General features: G+C 40.2%; 2 protein-coding genes across 2 annotated transcripts; both read left to right on the top strand.

The window, feature by feature from the left end:
• Positions 1-1,959: 1,959 nt before the first annotated feature.
• On the top strand, positions 1,960-19,077 carry grm1b (glutamate receptor, metabotropic 1b; the record flags this gene model as incomplete). Its single annotated transcript, XM_084045142.1, has 8 exons — positions 1,960-2,665; positions 4,084-4,333; positions 8,145-8,380; positions 11,559-11,802; positions 12,202-12,370; positions 13,174-13,300; positions 16,750-17,677; positions 18,204-19,077. 8 exons carry the CDS (start codon positions 1,960-1,962, stop codon positions 19,075-19,077), a joined length of 3,534 nt encoding a protein of 1,177 aa, XP_083901268.1.
• A 2,533-nt stretch (positions 19,078-21,610) lies between these two features.
• Positions 21,611-23,135, top strand: rab32b (RAB32b, member RAS oncogene family; the record flags this gene model as incomplete). The annotated part of the gene is made up of 3 exons (XM_084044557.1): positions 21,611-21,821; positions 22,391-22,671; positions 22,968-23,135. 3 exons carry the CDS (start codon positions 21,611-21,613, stop codon positions 23,133-23,135), a joined length of 660 nt encoding a protein of 219 aa, XP_083900683.1.
• Between the last annotated feature and the right edge of the window lie 3,003 nt (positions 23,136-26,138).

Genomic DNA, 26,138 nt, shown 5'->3' with positions numbered 1-26,138 from the left:
ACTTCTTCGATTTTTGGTATACTTATTTTGAAATTAGTTTGAATTAGTTTATGATTCATGAAAATGTTAGATTTTTGGGGGTGAATTTCTTTTATTGTGTTTTTTTTTATAATTAAAAACAAAATATTGGAAATTAAAAAAATAAAGGGGATATTTACTCACGATCCCACAAAATGTACCTGCGACCCACAAATGGGTCCTGAACCACTGTTTTGGAAACAGGGCTATGTAGACTCCCAGTATGACTAATGTTTGAGATTCGAAGTTTTAATGGTTCCCCATAGAGTTTTAATTTCCAGTATATATACCACCCCTTCCCTGCATTTGGTTTTATGTGGCAGCTTTTTCTTATTTTTATATTTTTTGCTTTTCACAACTCCCCGAAATAGCTACTATAATAGCCGACATTTATTCGTAAAAATTGCGCTCTTGTGGTGTGCTTAAAATAACGACGAATCTTTGTTTGTGTTTATTTATAGGATTAGAAATGACCGTCGCCGTTTGTGGATCCAGTTTCCTTGGAGCACTGCAGTCGCTGTGACCTGCTTTCAAAACGCAGTGATGAAGAGGAGAAGGAAGGGGGCACCATATGATCATCACTGTCTGGGAGGGGAAGAAGCCCAGTGTTTTCAGTCTGTGTTCTTCAGATGAGACTAGGATACTCACAGCTATGCTTTGTCCTGATCACTGCCTGGTGAAGGTACGTATATAGATCTCTATGGGATTTGTGGTTTAGCTGGCATGGGTAACAATTTAGATGCATTTTTGTAAAAAAACAAACAAAAAAACATGAGATTTTAACCACTTTTAACCATTATTTTATACTTTGGCTCATAAATACACCATGAGCTTGTAGATCTGCTATTTGTTTTTAAATCGTGAATATATCTATATTTTGTTAAGATTCAGTTGGCCACATCAATTAAGACGACCCTTTAATTGGAGCGCATTTGCAGGCTGCATTCCTGTCTTTAAAACAGTGTTCCAGTTTATACATCAAAAGCTATCGTTAAGTAGCAACACTCAGATGTCAAACGGTAATAATATGAGCAATATATTCAGTCTATAATCCTATTAATTGGGATACTATCGTTCGTGTTTAGAGTTTAAATAGTCTCGCACTGAAATTGATCAACTTCAAGGCATGAGTGTAGCTTAAGACATTGATTCTCAAAGTGGGGTCTGGGGGCCCCCAGGGGGCCCTGGGCGAGGGGGGGGGATCTGTTAATATAGCGTCACAATCATTTTAACCACTTTAACCATATTTTATACTTTGCCTAAAAATAGCAGATCTACAAGCTCATAGCGCGGCCCTGCTATGAGCTTGTAGATCTGCTATTTTAGAAAAATCCCTGGCACAAAATATTTCTAAGATGGGGGTCCGCAGCCAAATACATATCATTTTGGAGGTCCTTGATATGAAAAAGTTGAGAACCACTGGTTTAAGAGACAAGGCAACGCTGTCCATGGTGCTGAAACCTATAACTATACACATCGATGTATCAACACAGAAATAACGTTTACTCCCGCTGACAAAGCTTTAAGTGTCTTATCTTATGTCTTTTGATGTTGGCCTACTAGCCTACATTGTGAATTTTATTTTAGCCTACTATTTCTATCTTTATCCTTTAACAGTGTTTTTGTGTGTTTTATAATGTCATGGGGTATGTCTTTTGTGTGTTATATTATTGATTGATTTATGTATTTACTTATTTATTCACTTATTTATTCACTTATTTATTCACTTATTTATTTACTTATTTATGTATTTATTTAAGGCGGGGTTCAATGGTAACAAAGCTGTATAGATAAACACATGAGTTAAATATCCCTCATCTTGCAGGAGGACATCATTGAGGGAGAAATGGCGGAGGTGATGGTTCCTTTATAAAGAAGTGGATATATGGATCTCCATTATGACCAAGTGGACAAGATTCTACAATCATCACCTGTGACACAATGTGGAATATGATCTACCTGACTACAATAACAGTTTTACTGTTTGAGGCCTTTGTATCGGCCACTAACAGATATGAGAGGTCTCCGGCACCAAGGGCCGCCTCGCGTTTGGTGGCCAGAATGGATGGGGATATTATCATCGGTGCACTCTTCTCCGTCCACCACCAGCCCTCTGCGGATTGGGTAGCCGAGAGGAAATGTGGCGAGGTCCGGGAACAATATGGGATCCAAAGGGTAGAGGCAATGTTCCATACATTAGACCGCATCAACTCAGACCCAAACTTGTTACCCAACATCACTCTGGGCTGTGAGATCAGAGACTCCTGTTGGCATGCCTCTGTGGCTTTAGAGCAAAGTATCGAATTCATCAGAGACTCACTCATCTCCATACGGGATGAGAAGGATGGAGGCTCATCCTTGAGGTGCCTTGAAGGAGGTCCTACCTTTCAGCCACCACCCACCAAGAAGCCCATTGCAGGGGTCATTGGGCCTGGCTCGAGCTCAGTCGCAATTCAGGTCCAGAACCTTCTGCAGCTTTTCAACATCCCCCAGATCGCATACTCTGCAACCAGTATTGATCTCAGTGACAAAACCTTGTTCCAGTACTTCCTTAGGGTTGTGCCCTCTGATACTCTTCAAGCCAGAGCCATCTTAGACATTGTCAAACGTTACAACTGGACCTATGTGTCAGCAGTGCATACTGAGGGTAAGGCACATTTTGTTCCTGACAGTTGTTATGCTTGCTTTGATTTTTAAAGGAGACAGGGGCAGTGAACTTCCCCTTGCCATTTTCCTTCTTGTGCAAACAGTAAGTGGGCTGAGACTGAAACAGCATAAGAAGGAGGCAGGCAGGAAGCTTCTGGAAGCCTTCTGGTCACCGGTCCTTCTCTGGGCACATGTGTGCTGTAGTGCCAGTGCTCTTAACCAATGCATTATCACTTAGTACATGTATAAATGTTCTACAGGCAGCATTGTCGCATTTAAGTAGCAATAATATAATTATTACTTGTTGCGCATTCCATCGCTCGCAGAAAGGTTGTTTTTTCATACTCTATGTGACTATAGCCAGCTCTGGGCTGATCTGTGAAACTGAATTTATATGGTGTTAGTACAAGCCAAGAGCAATTTTAATTTTGAAATGTCATCAATACAGCATTTCTTTTCAGTATTATTGTCGATCCTATATTATATTATAATGACAATAATTGCAAAAAAACTGTTGTGTGGTGAGAGCGAGAGCGCGAGAGAGTATACCACCAAAGTTAGCAGCAAATAAAGCAAAATACTACAAAAAATACTCATTTGGGTGATGCCATCTCAGGGAATGATTTGCCTTTCTAAGACAATCTGTAATCTTGTTTAGTTGCTTGCATCAGTCACTACCACAACGTCCATTTGGCCCCTGTAGCAGACCTTTACAAAGAGATTCTGGACCAATTACCAAATAGTGGTACTTTGTTCTAGGCTTTAAGCTGCATAGTTTCTAGCACAGAACTCTGCAGCACTCTAAAACAAAGGACATATCATTTTCATCATATCTGCATGTCTGATTTGGAACAATATACATCAATGTAATTTTTCATATAATGTATGTGTTGATAATGAAACATCTTGACACAAGATATTTTGTAATGCAAATTACACCCATTTAAGAGTGCAAGGACCTAAACTGTTAGCTGCTGGATTATAATAATTAAATCATTTGCACATTATTGGAAATGGTCCTCTGCAATAAAATGCCTTTGAAACACAAATTAGTTGTAGGTTTGTGATCTGGACCAGCTAGAAAAATCTGGGCAGGGAAAAAGAATGCAACAATCCCTCATCCGTCAACATCTACCATTGTGGTGCCCCTTAAGCAAGGTACTTAACCGCAATTGGTATGCGGGGAAAGTCCTAGGTGTGAATGTGACTTGATGATCAGCACACACATGTTCAAAAAGAGCATGTATGCTCAGCAAATCTTCTCTGAATAGAACAAAAACTAAAAACTCAACGCTTAGATAGTCTCAAAAAATATTGCGTGTTCAATGAAAACCGGTCTACTTATTTTCTTTTTCTTATGAAATAAATTCAAACTTGTCATACACTTTTAAATGATCTTGCCACATCTTTTCTCCACAGGTAACTATGGAGAAAGTGGAATGGAAGCCTTCAAAGAGCTTGCAGCTCAAGAAGGCCTGTGCATTGCCCATTCTGACAAGATTTACAGCAATGCCGGGGAGAGGCACTATGACAGGCTGCTGAGGAAGCTGCGTGAACGTCTGCCCAAAGCTAGAGTGGTTGTTTGCTTCTGTGAAGGCATGACTGTCCGAGGTATACTCATGGCTATGAGACGTCTCGGTGTTGCCGGGGAGTTCCTCCTAATTGGCAGGTTTGTTTCAGATGTAATTTTATTCCTCTTTCCCGGTTACCTTACACTGGCTTCCTGTTTCAGAATCAATCTTAAGATTTAGCTGATGACTTTTAAAGCAATAAATGTTTTAAACCAAGTTTAAATAGGCAAAATGACGTCACCTTATATAAAAGTGTAGTCTTATATTCTCAGACTAAATGCTCTTGACTGTTTTCAAGTCTAGATCAAAGGCCAAATGTTATTTTCCCTTTCCCAGGTGAGTTGCCAGAGCAAATTAAGGCTACAAGTTAAATTTGTGTAATTTAGTAAGAAACCTGTAAAACCTGGGTCAATTGCTGGTCAAAGTGGACATGCTAAAGGAAAAAACACAGGGTCACCATCCTCTGGTGAGCATTAATATGCTCAGCAAGTTTCAAGACAATCTGTCCATTACATTTTGAGAGTATTGTGTGCAAATGGAAACTTTGACCTGAGGTTGTCACAGGTCGCCAAAATCAGTAGTGGTCATCCTCTGGGAAACATTTGTGTAATTAAATTTGTGTAATTTAGTAAGAAACCCTTAAAACCTGGGTCAATTGCTGGTCAAAGTGGACATGCTAAAGGAAAAAACACAGGGTCACCATCCTCTGGTGAGCATTAATATGCTCAGCAAGTTTCAAGACAATCTGTCCATTACATTTTGAGAGTATTGTGTGCAAATGGAAACTTTGACCTGAGGTTGTCACAGGTCGCCAAAATCAGTAGGGGTCATCCTCTGGGAAACATTAAGGTGCACAGCAAATTCCATGGCAATCCACAGCCAGTAGTTTTCAAGATCATCTTTGGGATTAAAGTAGGATAGACTAACCAGCCAATCAATATGGCCATCCTTAGAGCTAGCAGAGATAATAAAACACACACACACAGAGGCCTATCTGCAAAAAGGTTTTCAGCAGTGAAGAAAATAATACCCCTCATGGTCATGTTTTTTTTTATTGTACATTGGGGTGGTTTCCTCACAGGTTTCAGGGGCAGGAAATTTGAAAAGACAAAAATGTAATTAAGAAATTATAAATGAGAAAGCACTGAAAGTGTATTTCCATGCCAGCTGACAGCAAAAGTGCATTTCCACCTCCATGTTTTATTCCAGTTGTGACAGTTGTGATTTGCATGGGCCTAAGTTTCACTACTACATTGGGGGGACACAGTATGGTACCACAGCCAACCAACCCCAAACACACAGTGTCACACAGGTCACAAATCTTTATCTGTCCTGGTTGTAACTTGAGCTAATGTTCTTGCCTTAAGATCATTACTAAATCAGAGTAATACTGCCATTACATTAAATCACCTGTTATTCAAAAAGACCCAGTATAGGTTATGTAGAATTCAGATATAACTGAGATCATGTTTTCCCTCTACCCTTGTACCCAGGAGTAGAGTTCTTCTGAAAGCAGAAGATGCTTTGAGTCAGGCTCAGTCATAAATAATGCATTCACTCAGTGAGCCCTCCCTCTCACTGTCAGATCACAGGCAGGCTGAGCTAATATGGGACAGCACCTCCAGCGTAAGCTGCAGATCGAGGACTAGCAAGCATCAAAGCTCACATCAGCACTTATACTAGACGTTTTGCTCTGCCGAATCTCAGCTCACCTCCAATCCTGTCACGAGTAGTCAGAGCAAGCTTACTGAAATGGGAATAGGGTTGTTGGTTAATACGCTATACAGAGAGGCTGGTGCATTAACAAATGAGTGATTTTTATTCACAAACACTGATGAGAACTAGGGCATGGATAAAAGTGGTCCTGATGAGAATCATATACTCAAATTCTTGAAAAAAGTGTAGCGTCCGTCTTACTTCTTCTAGTTGATTTACATTGCCTGCTTAGTCTCCATAAAGGAGAAGGAGGACATGAATTTGGTGCGGCTGTGGGTTTTTTTCTGGGTCAAGGAGACTACTGAAAAAGAAAAAAGCTTTTTTAGAGCAATGCAGTAACGGAACACATGCAGGCCTGTGCAATGGGCCAATCAGAATGCCTGAGGTGCTGGTCACCGGCCATCCATCCTCGGCTCTTAAGGCAATGGCTGTTACCATGGCCAGGCAAACAGTGATTTCAAGTACAGTAAGTAATCAAGAATAATCAAAGTCTAAATGATATACTTTGATTGGGCTTGACAATATTGTCAAAGATTTCCATAGAGCGGTTTGTACAACTACTTTTTATTTGAGTGCGTTGACGTCAGAGATGCCGGTTCTTGGCAGACAATGTGCTGGAATGGAGACTATGATGCTGAGAAACAGATGGCTAGGTTGATATCTCTGCTGTCATAGATGACAGCCTTTGTCCATTCATAGTTAAAATGCTACTTCAACAAAATGTACACAGTAATGCAGCTGACATTGGACACTTTAGTTACAGCAATAAAGTATTCATTGTTTTCCCACAATGTTGGAGGATCAGTAATGAAGTATTGTCTTGTTGGATCACAACAGTACTGCACTTTAAACCTATTAATAGAGGTAAGTGTGTTTTTCCTGGAATTTATTCTGTTTTGAACAATATGCCAGTAATGCCACCATTATGCAGATTCCATTTAACAATACTTTCCATCCCTTGTTTACCTCCATCATTCCTCACTCAGTAATAGTGATACAACACTGCATGATGTAGAAATCTGTTCTGAAATTGTTCACAGCATTCGGAAATTACATACTGTCACAGCTGGTGTTAGCAGGATAACAGGAATACAGGGGAAGGACACAAATGCAAACGACTAAGACAGATCTAGTGCAGTTCAGTGATTTAATACACACATCTGAGGTACACAGGCTTACAGGATATGAGACAGGCAAGGGTCAAAACCAGAGAAGCAGCCCAACACAGGCAGACAAATCCAAAAGGAGCAGACAAGAATCCCAAATCCAATGATCAGCCAAAGGTTCAAACAGGCAGTTCAGGCATATAGAAACAGGTTCAGGTACAGGTTTGCAGGAGATAAGTTCATGTGATAGTTCGCGCAAAGGGAAAGGTGGGAATGGTCCAATTAACCGTTGTACATGCCAAATAGTGTCTACAAGCTCACGTAAGATTGTAGATATGCTATTTTTGCCATTTTGACCAAATCTGAACTTAAAAAATACATGCCCAAAACAGGGACACGACGGTTAAAGTGGTTAAGTATCTGCAGGGATGATGAGGGAAAGTGGAAACAAGTGAGAGTGTGGGGGGAGTAGGCTAGGTATAGCCGCAGGCTGATGACAAAAGTGGGAACAGGTGTATAGATGCATGCATGTATGGGTAACATGGCAACGTGCAATAAGTACTGGTTGCAGATGGTAGGTGTAGCGCGCCACCTAAGCAATCCATCTCCCTGGTCTAGCGCCTTAAGGAGGATGGATGCCCTCATTGCTCAGCTGATACCAACAATAAGCCACTTCGACCTAAATTACTTACATTCTTGCTGAGAGGTTGCAGTCCCCAATGACAATACATAAAGCTGAAACTGTATCCAGCATGTCATATACACATAAACTTTGATAGTATCCTCACTCTTTATAAACAAGGCCCTATAAGACGATTATTTTAGAAATTAAAATGTTTCACTCCTAGCCCTATTTGGAAAAGGTGATGCCTAAAATGATCAGTAGTCATGATGGATGTAAATTATTTCAAGGCATTTCCATGTTATTATTGGACAGTACAGTATTGTGTGCACTTTTTTTGTGCACACAATATCTACATTTCAATGATGAAATTCGATGAAACGACAGCAATTAAATTCAGGAGATGATTCATTCTTTTGTCAAAATGCTATTGTAACATGGTTGCTGTGCTCCTCTCTTATTCAGTGATGGGTGGGCAGACAGAGATGAAGTTGTAGAGGGATATGAGGAAGAGGCCGTGGGCGGCATCACTGTAAAACTGCAGTCAGAAGAGGTCACCTCCTTCGATGACTACTTCCTGAAACTAAAGCTTAGTACCAACACCCGCAACCCCTGGTTCCCAGAGTTCTGGCAGTACCGTTTTCAATGCCGCCTCTTCGGACACCCACTGGAGAACACGAATTATGCAAGGAACTGCTCAGGTAGATAAACAGTTACTCAGACGACTTGCTCTGATGATGGACTCCATCACTCCACAAGACACTCCAACCTGTCTTGTGGATTTTCTGTTTTTAAACCGTATGACAATCGGAATATCACTTTGTCTATTGTAGCTGCTCAGTCAGTGTGTTCTGTAACGTGTCAAAATGCCTAAAGTAAGGCTGTAACAGTTTATTTAATTATTAGTTTTGCAACAGGGAATATTCTCCATATAATCAACTTAATAATACATATTGTTTTTCATATTGTTCATTTTTGTGACGTTCGACTCAACAGAGGATGATCTAGGACTAGGTAATTGAATGCTTTTCACTTCAGCACTTTAGAAAGGGTGAAAGCAAACATAAGCATAAGCTCTTGATAGCTTGAAACAATGCTCAACAAGCATGTTTCAAAAAATATATTTGACATTTTTTCACGAATTAATTTTACACATGTTTTTTTTTTAAACACTATGCTATTAGCCTACAGTATATTTACGTTTTCAAACCAAATGTATCATTTGTTACTATTGCTTATTTAAATGTCCCACATTACCACAAATAAACAAATATATACAAAAGAAATACAGCAAGTGTATTGATAAACGTAAATATAAGATTCTGCATGCAACAACAGTAAATCAACATCATTTTTGGAATTTCAATTAAATTCTCCCAGTTTTTTTCCATTACATCTCCCTTCCACAGACATTATTTCTAACCATATTTCATTTGCAGTATTTACAAAAACAGAGCTTACATTCCTTATTCTGCAAAAACGTCAAGCTTCCACTCATTCTTGCAGTCCACTTTATGTTTTTTAGTAAAGTTACAACAGTAATTCATTGTTTGTCGTGAGAGATACAGTTATTGTTTGCTGTTCTGTCACATATTGTTTATGTGTTGTTCTCGTTGTTTTGGTGTAGAACTCCAAGATGGTGAGTCTATCGCTCTGGACCCATAATGCTCCTCACTTTGACAATATACATAGAGGTTGACTTTTTCACATCTGATTTAAATAGTTCATTGACCATATTCACACTGTGACCATTTTTGCTTTTACTTCATACTTGGGTGGTGGATATATAAAGTAAGCAAAATGACGGACGCGTGAATATGGTCAATTGGATGTCTCATTCTGAATGTCAATAGACCACCAACTTCAGTTGACCTCTAATATATGAAGCTATTGGGATGTTTTTATGATTTTAATACACAGGAGTGAGAGCACAGCAATTGGTTTGGTCTGCACTGTGGTCTCACACCTATTTTTGTTTTTTAGATAGATGTATTAAAACAGCCCAATAACATTTAAGTGAGCTGCCAACACTGGTTGGTCTGGCTTAAGTTGCATGCTGGCACAGCATAGCCACTGTGTAATAACACAATTCTTTTTAGATACACAACCAATTTTGTCCCTGCACAATGCAATTTTATTCATGTGAAATTACGTCTTTGAATTATGCAAAATCGGTCCTTGAGTGAGGATTAAAAAGAAGTCAACTGTCAATTTGCCAGTTGACAAATCTGATTTAGTGAAGCTGGTCATCTTTCTGCATGCAGAAAATCATTACTGATGAATGTCAGGGAGTGAGAGGCAAGGAGGTGGTCAATCTGAAGGAGCTGTTGAACTAGGTCATCACTGGTGGTCCTTGTCTGATGCTTTCCCCTGCTGCTACTCCTCCAAACTGATTAGTTTGTACAGTATGTCCTAGCATCACTAGTCTCAGATTCCTTTTAGTTGCCATGACTTGATTTAACATGCTAGAGCAATAAGCACGTCAGCAATGGATGATGTTAATAAACCTGCCCTCCTTGTGTAAGTTACCCCTCCCTGTAAGTTATTGCTTGGTACATTTGTGAATCTAACCCGACACTCAATTTAAAAGTAAATGTGCCCTGTTTCCGCTGGACTACTTGAGCATGATATATTAAAGGGGAACGTAGGTTAAAGTGAAGATGTGATTTAAATTGCAGCATTAAAATGGGCTGTGTCAATTGATTTAAATTATGTCAGTTGTTATCATGTTCAAAATAGTAACCTAAACCAAATAGTGCTATGGGCAAGTAGAGTAAAACTACTGTATTTCAGCATTGGTATTCAAATTAAATGACTGTGGCAAAGTTCACTGTCTTGAGTGGTGGCTAACAATCAGGAAAGCTAAACCAATTATCTTGAAACCTTGTGTATTATTTTCTTACTTTATTTTCTTTTTACATATAGTAGGCTACAGAAGCTATAAGAGCAAGCGTGCCCTCTGCATACTGTATAGTAGAAGTGATAATTTTGGCATTGTTTTTGTGTATACAAAATGTACAGATTGGTGCCAAAGTATCCTACGCTCTGGCAGGCAGTGTGCCAAGTTACAAATGCAGCCGTGCTCACAGTGTCAGAAAATGTATTATTTTCTTCAATTAAAGGAGTTGTCAACTCTGTGCACATCATCCATTGCTGTACCAACATAATTTGAAAGTGAGGATTTTAATGATTATTATGACTAACATAAAGTTGTACAATCAGTACAGTATATTTGACCAGAAAGCTACTGAATAGTAGATGCTTGTACAGCTTTTAGCTTGCATTACATTGAACTGATAGGGTGTGTTTGAACATCATAATCTCAAAATATGAAACATTCTGGTCTCTGTCACCCACCATGTTTGTCTGGGAAGAAGTAAATATAAACAGTGAAAGGTGTGAATTAATTAGTTAATTGCTTTATTTCCTTGCTTGATTATATGTGTAACATCAGTAGTTTAGTGTTAGACTGATTGAATCCTGAATCATAAATACAGAAATGGATTGTCATGCCATGGTAACAAGGATCCTTTGAAGCCATATTCAAATGATCCCAGCTCTTTGATTCCCTCTCCCACCGAAGCAAAGAAGCGTGTATCCTGTTTCCAAATCCCAAGTATACTTAAAATAAACTTTAAACACCCTATCACTCCTTTGTAATATTGCAACAGTTTTGCACCACATGCAATACACAAGATAGACCTGCCGTTAACGGCCTCTATTTCACGGTCATACTGGGATATTGTAGCTACACAACACGTAACACGCTAATGCTTGCAGCATTGAAGTAAATACTGCACATACTGCAATTTGGTCCTTCACAGGTTTGTCAAAGGGAAAGCAGACCATTATCTTTATCATGTTCTCATGCATTGGCAGGCTATGAAAGTCTGGAGGACAACTACGTTCAAGATAGCAAGATGGGATTCGTCATCAATGCCATCTTGGCCATGGCCCACGGCCTGCATGATTTGCACGCCCGTGTATGTCCTGGCCCGGGCATGTGTGAAGCCATGGACCCCATTGATGGCAGCCAGCTGCTGGACTCCCTGCTTCAGACCACCTTTGAAGGCGTGTCTGGAGAGAACATAGGGTTTGATGAAAATGGGGACTCACCTGGCAGGTATGTCAAACTTTCTCCGTTGAGGCATAATGCTGGTGAAAAGAATTTAAAAGTGAACATTAATTAATTAATTACACACTAATTTAGATTGATTGAATACTTTATTAGTCAGAAATGTAAACAGCACGAGGTACAGTCAGACATTAAGGCTAAAAGGATAACCCAAAAACGTCCTGGGGACTTGTTTGTGGTCCTTTGTATTCAATTCATCAACACAGCATAAAAAATAACACAATGATACATGTCATCGAGAATGTGTAGCTATACATTTTAGATGACATTTTAGATGATGCTGGATACTGTTCACGCTTATTTTTAAAAAACATTTAAAGTCTGTGAGACATGCGAGACGTTTCACCTGCCATTTGCTCTGACCCAAGGCCTTTTGTCCACCATCAGGTATGAGATTATGAACCTTCAGCATGTGGAGCCTGGTGTATATGACTACATCAATGTGGGCTCCTGGCACAAGGGCATGCTCAGTATTGATGACTACATGATTCAGATGAACCGCAGCGAGATGGTGCGCTCAGTCTGCAGCGAGCCTTGCGAGAAAGGAGAGATCAAGGTGCAGGAAACTTTTATTTTATACATTTTTGTTTTAACCAAAAAATATCACTTACCCTACCTTTAATGCATTAAGAAATAAATTGTCTGTTGGCCAAATCTCATTTGTGATGTAGCCGACTGCATGGAAAGTTCTGGTTATACTACCGTACCTCTACTTCCTTTTTGTTTATCTTACATTCATTAATCCATTTTTCATTTAGAAAACAGCTTCCACAAAGTAAAATCCTATTTTTTTGGTATTTTATCCATTCGTAACTCTCAGAGTTAATCACTTAATCCCTCCATTCTTAAAGACATGGACTTGAGTTAAAACTCTACTTGAATTGCTTTTTCCTGTCTACACCAAATCTCACCAAATAAGCCAAAAATAGCAGTTTGGCATGTACAGTAGCGTCAGTGTTCTGCAGTGGTGGACAAAGTACAATATATACTCAATTACATTTTCTGTTTAATGTCAACGCATTGCTGAATAGAAATTTAGAACATTTCCATACCAATTGTAAATAAAAGAAAAGAAAAAGGAAATAAGATATTTTCAAAAATAGTGAAAATAGCAGATCTACAAGCGTTACACTGCGACGGGTTGTGAGCTTTAATTTTGGTTCTTTTTACTACATTTGGAATAGGCCTTAAGTTGTTAAGTCATAATGTACCTTAACCCTTCCTAGAAATGTAGTGGAGTCTAAAGGACAATTAAGTGTACAGTATAGTATGTGATTACCGTGCTTATTGTAAGTCGCTCTGGATAAATGCTGCTAAATGCCTAAAATTATAAATTGTGTTATTATGGTTGTGATTCAGGTGATCAGGAAAGGGGAGGTGAGCTGCTGTTGGATCTGCACAGCCTGCAAGGACAACGAGATTGTCCAGGATGAGTTCACATGCAAGACCTGTGACATTGGCTGGTGGCCTGACGTGGAACTAGAAGGTGTGTTTCACCCCTATTAAACCCTGTTTATACATCGTGGTACGGCTGCGTTCCTCCAGAGATGTTTAATGACAACAGCCGTCTCTCTCCGTCCCTCCCCCTCAGAGTGGGAAGGAGATGGACACCCCCCACCACCACCACCACCCACACGCACGCACGCACGCACGCACGCACGCACGCACGCACGCACACACGCACACACACACACACTCTACTTTTGATACAGAAAAATGTAGGACAATAAGTTTGTTTATATAAGCTGGTATAGGTAATGCCAAGCAAAAATGGGATAATGCAAAAGGGCTAATGCAAAAGAAATTGCAGCAAATCAAACCTGTTCCGAATATAATTTTGATGGACAGTGTCACAGTTGGTGTGTAAGCTGTAGAGGATATGAACTCGTATTTATTTCATATATGCTGTATTTTCGGACGAAAAAAAAGGACTAGTATGCTAAGGCCTTAACACTGTACCTCATCACAACACAATGCAACAATCAACTTTGCAAGAGTATAATGAACTACAGAAATAATCCCTGTGCACTTTTCAAAATCTCACTAGGGGGTTCAATGAGCTCCCTGAAACTGCGCCTATGTCTAACTTGTCACTATGTTCAGGGCGACATTGAACCACTAGAATCCTAGCATCCCTATTCTGGGAGTAACATTGCCGAACATAGCAGATCTACAATCTCACAACGTGTTGTGAGCTTGTAGATTGGCTATTGTCAACGAGAGGTAGAGGTTGTCAACGAAGAGTAGAGGGAATAAAGAGCAGATCAAGTACAGAGCCAACGGTCAACTTTACTAAGTATTGAAGGTTTAAGTGGTTAAACTGTGGCTGTGATGGCTGAGCAGAGCACTTTGCCAGAATTCCCCACAGAACCTTTGCTTCTGTGTAGCAACAGTGCATTTCGCACAAATCCATACAAAAACATGAGCACTACCTTGGTCGAACTGGAGAGATCACCAATGAACAATAGACTTCCATAGCCTCCCAGTAAATATTTGATTGCATAAAGCAGATACTGGATGATGGAAAATAAGATTTAGGTGTACTTGGATTTCTTCATCAACCCGATGAACCCCAGTGTCCCTAATCTGTCACAAAAGGCAAAAATAGACATTTGGCCAAATACAGGCGATCATTCAGCGCTATTTGATATAGTACAACAAAGATAACATGCTGTCATTTCAAATACAGTAAGTTAGCTTTTTCAGAGATAACAGAAGCTACTGTATATTAGTGCCATTCATTGCAATGCAGAAAGTTTAGTTTAGCTTCCCTTGCCCTCCACCACCCACTGCTCAACACACTTTATGCTGTCGTGATTTTTGCAGTGCTATTTCACAAACCTGTGCTGTCCTATTTTCAAAGCTTTCCCATGGCACCTGAGAAGCATTCATCATCTTCGCCACTTATCCGACAGCAGCCCTACTTCACTTAGCGCTTCTCTGGCCCACTTTCAAAGGCCTTCTGCATTGTTCAAAGACACTTTCTTTCTTAATAGGATTTTCCTGTTTCCCTATCGGTTCATCTTTTATATTAAGAGCTTTTCATATGAACTGAAAAGAGAGCATGCTCCATACAGGACACAGTTGTTACTCACATATTCATATATTCAACTGGAAAGGTGCTCAGTAGAGTGTAAATCTCTGCCAGAAGTCTTGCCCTACCGCTCTCCATCTTTCTCTCTGTCTGGGGCATGTGATGGCAATGTTTTGGAGTTGTACACAAGTATGAAAAGCCCAATGGGGGGAAGGGATATGATGCCATTACATCATTACCGTGCAACCAGGGTAGACAGGCTATGGAGACAAATCTTTCAAAAAGTAGTGTGGTATGTTGGCATCATTAGGACAAACATGATGTTACAATGTTATAGCCTAATACATTGCCATTCCTGTGTGTGACCCTCCCAGCGCCAATATTATTACAATCCTGCATTTCATTCTTGAAAAGATTTCTGTCATTCAATGGTCTGTGTGTGTGTGTGTGTGTGTGTGTGTGTGTGTGTGTGTGTGTGTGTGTGTGTGTGTGTGTGTGTGTGTGTGTGTGTGTGTGTGTGTGTGTGTGTGTGTGTGTGTGTGTGTGTGTGTGTGTGTGTGTGTGTGTGTGTGTGACACTCCCCATGTGATGGAGAGAGAGAAACGAGGCAGATTGTTTTCTCAGCCCATACACACACATTACATATTTAAGATTGAATACAGTAGGGATGTCTGAATCAAATCAACCAAAACATGCAATTGTCAAATCCGGTATGCTCGTTCACAAGTCTGTGATTGAAAGATGGCGTTGTGGTAGGCTATTTTAGTTTTGTGCATGCATTGGCAAACGTCGCAGCACTCTAAATTCTGTGAAAGGGGCTAGAGACTGACATAAGACATCTCAGACTGAGTTGAATGTGCATGGACTTGTGATTTTGTGATTTTGGGGTATGTTGTCATGTTAATTAATGTATATTATGGTGTCAATCTAACGCTGACTTGTGCCGGTGCATTCGCATGTCTGCATTTGGCTAGTGCTGGTACATCCCATAAACCAGAGGGACAGGAGTGTAGTAATTGGCTAGTTAACAGACAGACGTACAGGGCGGCACCTGATTGACTAGTGCCGATCCACAGCCTCACGTGATGCTTATCTCAGAGCCTGGAGACTTGCAATTATTAATTCCCAGAAATGACATAGTTGTGATTGACCAATTTGTAGAATATTCGTGAACTGTGGTCCATGGCCTGGTGTCAGCGTGCACAATAAGTATGATGCTAATCAGCCTAGTTGTATGCCAGAAAACATGTCAAGCGTAATGTCTTCCTGAAGACATGTCTACCTGACAACATCAGTAAAACATGATCTCCTGGCAGAAATAATGACGTGAATTAATATTCAATGTCATTCATTTACTGCCTCAATCAGAGAATCATAACAACAAAAGTTGTTATTTTAAAGTTAATAAAAACAATACAAAAACATATCGCTCTTGCAGAAATTAAAGCATTGCCTAAATATTCAGTGTCCTTGATCTGTAACAAGAGAAGGGATCCTTTTTGTAAACCACAGTGATTTACTTTGTCCTGCTGCAATGGCTTCACTCTCCTCTGGCTACTCTCTGTAGCCCAGCCTGGCCCTCCATGGCTTGAAAGGGAGTTTATTTATAGTTGAGCTGAAAACCTACTTTAAGACTTAGCAGGTTTTCAAACTAGAATCAGATAGTCGACCTTGTGAAAACAGGGTGTACTCGGGGTCTGTAGGCTCTGTGCATTGGATTTACCTCAGTTTCAGCAATCTTCACTTAGGAAACAAAACGTTTATTTCATGAGATTTGATCTTTCTTTTATGTTCTTGCATCTCTGTAAATATGAACTTTTATGAATGGTTTTCTGCATATCCTTTGGTACTGTCGAACCATGATATTTATCTCTGTGCTTCTCTTTTCTCTTCCCTTTCAGGCTGTGAGAGGATCATCCTGCGGTACCTTGAATGGAGCAATCCAGAATCAATTGTCCAAGTCGTTTTCTCCTGCTTGGGCATCCTTGTCACCTCCTTTGTGGCCTTCATCTTTGTGCTGTACCGTGACACGCCTGTGGTGAAGTCCTCCAGTCGTGAGCTGTGCTACATCATATTGGCAGGCATCTTCCTGGGCTACATCTGCCCCTTCACCCTCATCGCCCGCCCCACTGTGGCCTCCTGCTACCTCCAGAGGCTCCTCGTTGGAACCTCTGCTGCCATGTGCTACTCTGCCCTGGTCACTAAGACCAACCGCATCGCCCGGATCCTGGCGGGCAGCAAGAAGAAAATCTGCACCCGGAAGCCCAGGTTCATGAGTGCCTGGGCTCAGGTGGTCATCGCCTCCATCCTGATCAGCGCCCAGCTCATCTTGGAGATCACCCTCATCATTATGGAGCCCCCTGAGCCCGTCAAGTCCTATCCCAGCATCAGAGAGGTCTTCCTCATCTGCAACACCAGCAACATCGGCGTAGTGGCCCCCCTGGGTTACAATGGGCTGCTCATCTTGAGCTGCACCTACTACGCCTTCAAGACACGCAACGTTCCTGCCAACTTCAACGAGGCAAAGTACATTGCCTTCACCATGTACACCACATGCATCATCTGGCTGGCTTTTGTGCCTATTTACTTTGGCAGCAACTATAAGATCATCACCACCTCCTTCTCAGTGAGCCTCAGTGTGACTGTGGCTTTAGGCTGTATGTTCACGCCAAAGATGTACATCATACTTGCCAAGCCGGAGAGAAACGTGCGCAGTGCGTTCACCACCTCTGACCAAGTGCGCATGCACGTCGGTGATGGCAAGATCGCTTGCCGGAGCAACAGCCTGCTTAACATGTTTAAGAGGAAGAAGAATGCTGGAAATGGCAGGTGGGTTCGTTGAGTATAATTGAGTCTGTGAGTCCTTGCTGATGTGGCACCTCAGGGATGCTGGCGCTGTCTAACTGTAATTGACTCTCAAAGGGCAACCTGTTGTCTTACTGTATTCACTCTCATAGGTGCACCTGTTGTATGGTGTGAGAGATGTAGGTCAGTACTCGATTCATACAGCTTTTCTAACCTTTGAACTGCCGATATTAATTAAAACAAGCATCCCTGCATGCTGTGGGATCAGACACAGGACCACAGATGAAATATGGCAGAATATTGAATACAGAAAACCAACATGTTACTGTTTATTTGTTTTAATTGGCATATGAACAGAAACCTGCATATCATCTGCTTTATGAAATAACATTACACCTTATAAGCAGTATTGTAGAGTAATTTCAAGAAATAAACAAATAAAATGATATCATCACATGATAAAGTCTTTTTACATGAACCAGAAATGCTGCTGCTGTCTCCACTTTTCTGGGTTCCTGTGAAATAACAGACGTCTTTATTTTGTTCATAGTTCTAATGGCAAGTCTGTGTCATGGTCTGAACCAGGTGCAAGACATCCTCCAAAAGGGGATCACATGTGGCACAGACTGTCAGTGCATGTGAAGGGACAGGAAGCGGGTTCCAATCAGATGGCTGTCATCAAACCCTTAACTAATACCTACCATAACACAAACCTGGAGTTCTCAGACCTCAGCACTAAGACTCTATACAACGTGGCCGAGGAGGAGGAGTGTGACCCCGTCAGATACAACCCTCCCGCCACCCCCCCCATCATGATGGCCCACGGGCAAATGCCCGCCAGTGGGGTCATGAAAGAGGTGGATGTGGAGGAGGTGGAGCTTTATAGCCCTGAGCATCCACTTCCGCAGAATAGCGTTCTCCCCCAGCATGATACGATGGATCACCTTCAGGAGGAGGAGGTGGTCGCGGTGGTGGATAAATTTGACCGCGACGTTCCCGATTTTCACGGCGTGATTAGCATGCCCGTGGTCGTGAGCGGAGGCATGCCCGTCTACCACCAGGCCCACCTCATCCAGCAGCATGCTGTGCTGCCCATGCAGATGGACCTGTTTGACGATGAGCCCATCCCCCCCCTGGAAGAGGAGGACGAGCTGGAGAACGAGCAATTTGGCCTCCTCCACGGTTACATGTACGACAACGCCCAGATTCACGATGAGGAGGAGGAGTTGGTTCAGGTTAAACTACCGATGGAGGATACTGTGTCTTTGATGCCTCCTCCGTCACCATTTCGAGATTGCTTGGGCCCGTCGGTTAACCCCTTTCCCACCTCCCCCGTGTCTGAGTCTGTTTTGTGCACTCCTCCGAACATGACATATGCCTCTGTCATTCTGAAAGACTTCAAACAAAGTTCCTCAACTCTGTAATGGTGCAAAGTAGATATTACCAGGTGTTCTAAAAATGTTTTGTAGTTGATTATAACTTGTGTTTCTTGTTTATTTTGCTGATGGTTTAACATGTGAAATTATGGAGAATGTATAAGGGGTATGTGAATGAGATTAAAGTTCACTCTACAGCTTCGTAGATTTTACAGGGAAAGGGAGGGCTATGAAGCCCTACAACATAGAAAAAGCTGTTATAGATGATGCCTAAAGTAGTGAAAATATATACCCATTACAGACAGGTGTTTCTATTCTAACATAAGCTTTTAACTTATTCCTCTAAACATTGTGCTTATTAGGCAAACAACTAATTGTCTACTGTATGTATGTACATGAACTAATGTCATATTCACAGCACAGAAATAGTTAATAGAGCATTTATTTGACCAATAAAAGCAATTGAGAGATTCATTTTAAAGAGGGTAGTGAATGGTATGTTTGTAATGTCGAACAATCAAATTCGTCAATAATAAATTCAAATGCATTTTCAACATTTAATGGAAATATTTGCATTTAGAGTGGAGTTTGCCTCATTTTGAGTAATTGCAATTTTCTATTTTCTTTTTTTTTTGGGGGGGGGGGGCAGTTAAACAGTCAAATCTTGATTATAAAAATGGAAATCCATTTTTCAGTTGACTTTTCAGTTGATACAGAATAGCCTGAAGGTGCACCGTATCATGAATGTAGCAGAGGACATGTTCAAGTGCCACATTTTTCTTGCCATTGAGACTTTATTTCTTCCCTTTTGTACATGTAATTCATTTTTACTGTCTTGAAATGCAAGTTAAGCGAGATTGCAAGTTTGTATCTTTTATAAATAGCCATCTGAATTCATAACTGTATAGATGATTGTATAAGACTACTAAAAATGCTGTATTTGTGATTGTAAGAAATTGTCATATTTTGGTATTCAGATGAAACACTAATACCTATAATTCATTTACTATTTATGCTTCTATTGTATGTTTGGGCAGGTCAATGACATTTCTTAAAGACTTTATAGCCAATCAGCTCTATAATGTGATGAGGTAGGCCTATTGCTGTTAATGTAGTAATAGTGATATTTATAATTAGGTATTTGATAAGTTGCAGCCTTAAATATATAAATGACATATTAGCCAAGATTAAACAAATATTTACTGTAGAGCATTTGAAGGAAACTTGTTTAATGGGAGTAAATTAAATATTTTTTATGCTTTTGTGTTTTGTCTTTCATGGCAGGTAATCATAGAGTAAAAATCATATTTTGGCCCTGTATGTGTGCTTGGCCTAGGCTACCTATTGCAATAAAGTGACTAAATTTCACTTAACATATTTATGAATTAAAACAAAAAATAAACTAAAGAATCTGATGTCAACAACTGTTGACATGGTCTAGTAAGTTAAACTGTTATGTAAGTTGGAGCTAATGTTTGCAAAATTCCTGAGCACAACAAACATATTTTAGTGAATTGACTGAGCTTTGACTCTTTCTTAAACGCTAAGCTAGTTTACTTTTACTTTATTGTCTCCACCAGGCCGAAAGGCATGGCCGAGACTATGTTTTGCACCCTGTCCATCCGTCCGTCCGTCCGTCCATCCGTCCATCCGTCCGTCCGAGTGTGCATACGTCTGTGATCAGCTAATCTCCAGCACCGTTGGCTTGATGTCAGCGAAACTGTGCACACACACTCCCTGGATGCCAGAGCTGAACCTCTGCCCCATTTTTTTCACATGGGCCTGTTATAGCGCCACCAGGAGGCGGATTTTTACAAAAAAAACAGTACTCCTACAGATTTTGTCAAACATCACGATTTTGAGATTTTTCATATTCCATCCTGATTGGCTAAGATTGGCTTCCAAAGTTTGCAGGAGTGCTCCGTTTTGAACAAAATGACTGAAATCATGAACACGCATGTGATTGCCGTGAAATTCGCACGCACATTCGAGGTCGAGGAAGAAATGCAACTTGAAAATGATCTAATCAGCCACCACTTTTATTGCGCCACCAGGAGGCCGACTTATGTAAAACATATTTTTGATATTACTACTTCAGAGTTTATCCAAATTTCACGCAAATCGGTACATGATCTCTATAGTCATGTGATCAAGACGGATCTGTTTGATTTTTCATATTCCATCCTGATTGGCTAAGATTGACATCTTAAGATTGCAGGAGTGGCCCATTTTGAACAAAATGCTGCAAGTCTTAATGCAGTGTCTGATTGCGGTGAAACTTTTGCATGCACATTTGCACTACATTGAGGAACAAATGCGGAATGCCACCCTTTTTACATTGCCCTATTATAGTGCCACCACATTTTGTCCAAACATAATGCAAATCAGTACACATTATCTCTACAGTCACGTGATCAAGATGGATCTGTTGGATTTTTCATATTCCATCCTGATTGTCGAATTCCGAACATTGCTGGCCCACAATAACCTACCTGACCTGGCGGAGACCTGTGCTCCGAGGAGCACTTTTCCTAGTCTACACTACACGTCCTGCAGTGATCGGAGGATATATATTGGTACTATGGCGTCGGGTCGAATGTCTTGTACAGAAAAGTTGTTCAAAGTTGTAGTTATTGGAGACGTGGGAGTTGGAAAGAGCAGTGTAATCTTCCGGTATGTCCATAACCGTTTTAACAAAACATATAAAGCATCTATTGGTGTTGACTTTGCTCTCAAAACAATTGAGTGGGACAGGAAGACAGTGGTGCGTCTGCAGCTTTGGGATATTGCAGGTGAGAGCAATGAGGCTGTGTATAATTAGAATAGACTAATAATAGAGAACATGCCAAATAAATAACATGGGCTATATATGTATTCAGTTGTTGTTCGCTGACGTAAGCAGCTTGATCGTGTTGTAGGCTAACAGATATAAATATATTTGAGTCTAGCCTTACTGCATGGCTCTGGCATTATATTGGTTCAAAGTTCGAAATTTCATGCAATGATTAGGTCTACAAAGTACACTGTAGCCCACTTTGCTGCGTTTTTCAGACCCATATAGCATGGTAACTTCCTACAAGACAAGTAACACAGCAATCGTTTTTCTCAGATCTAATTTTAGTCTTACAGTGTCCATGGAAACATGCCGAGATTTTCTTTCCTTTCAGGCTCACTCTGTAGCCTACCATGCATATTTATGCATAACATAGCATACATACAAAAGATATGTGGTCTAAAAGAATGGCCCATTTTGAAGATGTAATTAATACTGTACATATTTGTACATTTTAGGACGAAATTGTCATTTGTTATTTGTTATAGGCCTATAGAATAAACTCCTTGTATGTCCCATTTCTTCAAGGCCAAGAGCGATGTAAGAATCTATCCAGGGTGTACTACAAGGAGGCAATGGGAGCATTAGTTGTATTTGACATAGCTAAAAGGTCCACTTTTGAGTCTGCCTTGGAGTGGAAGCAATGCCTAGATAGCAAAGTACTCTTGGACAGTGGAAGCCCAATCCCTGCTGTTCTCCTGGCCAACAAATGTGACACAACAGAAGGAGACAGAGAACTACTAGCCACCACTCTTGACCAGTTCTGTAAAGAGCACAACTTCCTAGGATGGTTTGAAACCTCAGCAAAGGTGTGTATAATATTTGTATGTATCTTCATTAGTGACCAGAGAAATCTCTGCATGTGTGTAATCACTGCAGCATAAGTTCTGTTTGATATTTTAACCCTGATCATAAAATAAATAACTCATAAAATGTGTGCAAACATTAACATAAATCACAGAAGTCATGCTTTAGATCTTTGACCTTTACCTTTAGGGATATAGTATTGGAACTGGAAGCTGTCACACTGCACACAGCGAAACACTTTGAATTAACAAAGGCATAAACCATGTACTGAAATCCACGTTTCCCTGTCTATTTATAGGACAATATAAATATTGATGAGGCTGGTGCCTTCCTTGTTGAGAACATACTGCGGTGTGACAAAGACCTGTCCAATGAAGAAACCCACGGGGACAGTATCAAAGTGAAGGCACCTGGGGCTATACAGAGTAAACTGGCATGCTGTTTGGGACAAAGGACAAAGAGTTAGAGAGACACACAAATGTGGTTATTGAGTGCCATGCTACGAGCTTGTAGATCTGCTATTTTTGAAAAATCGTGAAAATGTCTGCAAATCTTTGAATATATATATATTTAAAGCGAACATTTTAACTAAAATCTTTGCTTTTGGGGGGTCCCTGGAACAAAATATTTTGACATGGGGGTCCACGGCCAAATACATATCGTTTTGGGGGTCCTAGACATGAAAAAGTTTGAGAACCACTTATATAGCAACAAAAACTGTTGGATTTAGAAGACATTTTGTAGAATTTGCCTCAGGTCTTTATGGGTTAAATGCTCCTCCCAGACCGATTGTTTGACATGGCACAATAATGAAACTACCCAGCTACAGTGTGTTTTGTATACATTTGTCATGAATATACACTGTACAGACAGTATGTCAGAATGGTAATGTTGTTCTGAGTGTTACACATAATCAGAGCTGTTTTGTATCTTTTGAGGTATTTGTACTTTACTTGAGTATTTCCAATTTCCAATACCTTTACTTCTACTCCACTACATCTCAGAGGCAAATATTGTACTTTTACTCCACTACAATTATTTGAAAACTTTAGTTACTTGTTACTTTTCAGATGTAAATCATGATATTATGAAACATACATTAACCACTTTAGCCCTATTTTATACCTAGGCTATTTGAAAATAGCCGATCTACAAGCTGACAACGCGTTGTGAGCTTGTAGATCTGCTATTTTCAAATATTTTAGTACTTTTACTTTTGGTACTTTAAGTACATTTTGATACCAATACTTTTGTACTTTTACTCAAGTAAGGTTTGAATTCCGGACTTTTACTTATAACGGAGTACTTCTAAATTGCAGTATTGACACTTTTACTTAAGTAAAACATTTGAGTACTTTTTCCACCACTGCATCTATGTAGTGTCTATGTAGTGTTTCACAATGCTGGTATGCTGTGCTGTGATGTGCCGGGCATTACACAAAACTGGCACCATTAGAGTGTTTCTTCCATGGTGTGTGAACTGTGTGGGCTGTCTCATAAACATCTCTGTTGAAACGATAGAGCTCATTTCTCTGATAATCCACTGATACAGTCAGCATCCTAATAAACAGATCAGCATGACACACAGCCTGCTGAGAAAGGTCTGTTTGACACACCCTGTGTACGCAGGAGGACGTGGTCACTGATGACCTACTATAATGTGGAGCCAGGATCCTATAAAAATGGCATTATATGAAACAATAGATGAACAAGAAAGAACAAATTATATTTGATTCTAAGATTTAGTAATTACTGTATCTCTAAACTCTCAAGTACTGCTTAATTGAGGACCCACTCCATCTTTGCACTAGCATTACTTGTCTGTACAGTATACATCCCATGCATATCATTATCTCCTAATCACTTTGCTGTGTGGGGAGCCAAGAGCAGGCGATTATCATACACTGGCACTGCAGCCAGTCCTGATATGACCAATAGTAGAAAAACATTCCAGCTTGACCTGGTTTTAGGGAGGGAGAGGGTGGAGGGGGGGGGGGGGGTATTTGCAACACACTGCTTCACCCTCCAGTGGGGACTGTGCTTTGGAGTGTGTTATAAGGTGTGTAGAGGGATCCAATAAAAATGTTTTTTCTCAGAGAGAAAAGAGAATGACAGACAGAGAGAGAGGGGGGAGTAGGAGAGCGACTGTATGAAATAGAACACATTCTGTATTGTAATGCAAAACTCAGACAATGCTATTACTCACCACACCATTTGTGGTGATTTCCAACAGATGAACAGTTAATTTTCTGTTCCCCTTGGCGGTGCAACATACAGTATGTGTAACTGTTGTACAGCAACCATGCAGTAAGAGGTACATGTAAAATGATTTAATCTGTATTATAAATGTTTGAGCTACTTTTTAATGAATGGCATGTATTGTATTCAACACTGCATGTTGCTTTGTGACACTGTCATATTCGATTGCGATAGTTAACTAATCCTGTGATAGTGAAGTATCAATAAAGATGTTCATGGCTTATCCAATTATTACTTGGATCTGTAGACATTTTATTTGGCACTGCTTGTGTCCACAACAAGGGAGTTTTCTTATTCTTCTAATGAATACAATGTTATTTTAACCCATCTGTATTTTAGAATATGTACAACATAACTAGCACATCTGTAGTGGAGTGGTTGGAGGTGGTTTCCCTACTATTCCATGGAGAAATGACCCTGGCCTCAATGAGTTCTGGGTTTGAATCATGGGTAGGATATAAAAGTTATGGATTGTAGCTGTTTAGTAAGCTTAGTTACACTGCACTGAGACACATTCTTTACCACTTCTAACAATATACTATTTTACCTTGAAATGAAATGAAAATATTCATATGGGAGAGTCAAAGTCATTTCAGTCTTGCAGCGAGAAATAAACCATTCATCAGATTAATTATTTAAGAATTTGATTAAATCAGAGATAATATTTTATTAACTTTTTTGAGACAGAGACCTTGTCCTTTATGTTCACTGACATGATGTATATTGTAGGGGATATTTTTACACACCCATTTGTTCTTTGCTGTCCTGTAGTTTTACTTTGCAGTGTCCTTGCTGTGCGTCTTGGGATCTGCTCTACATCCAGGCTGCTAGGTACAGTACACCTATAGCTACTCAATAGCTCTTGTCCATATTTGGGCCCTGTAGAAAATCCATCCTGCAATATCTGTAAACTACCTGTTGGATGTAAATTCTGTAAATTACATTTTTCAAAGGACTTAAAAGGCACCAGAAGTCCAGACCCCCCCCCCTCCACACACACACACACACACACACACACACACACACACACACACACACACACACACACACACACACACACACACACACACACACACACACACACACACACACACACACACACACACACACACACACACACACACACACACACAATGTGAGAGTCTCACTTTGAGACAAAGTTCTTCTTTCTTTTTTCCAAAAATATGTATTTAACCTTGAATACTTCTTC

Source organism: Gymnoscopelus microlampas (assembly GCF_963454915.1).
Source record: "Gymnoscopelus microlampas genome assembly, chromosome: 20".
NCBI classification, from domain to species: domain Eukaryota; kingdom Metazoa; phylum Chordata; class Actinopteri; order Myctophiformes; family Myctophidae; genus Gymnoscopelus; species Gymnoscopelus microlampas.
Note: the sequence above shows the minus strand (reverse complement) of the source record. Positions and strands in the feature narration are given on the sequence as shown.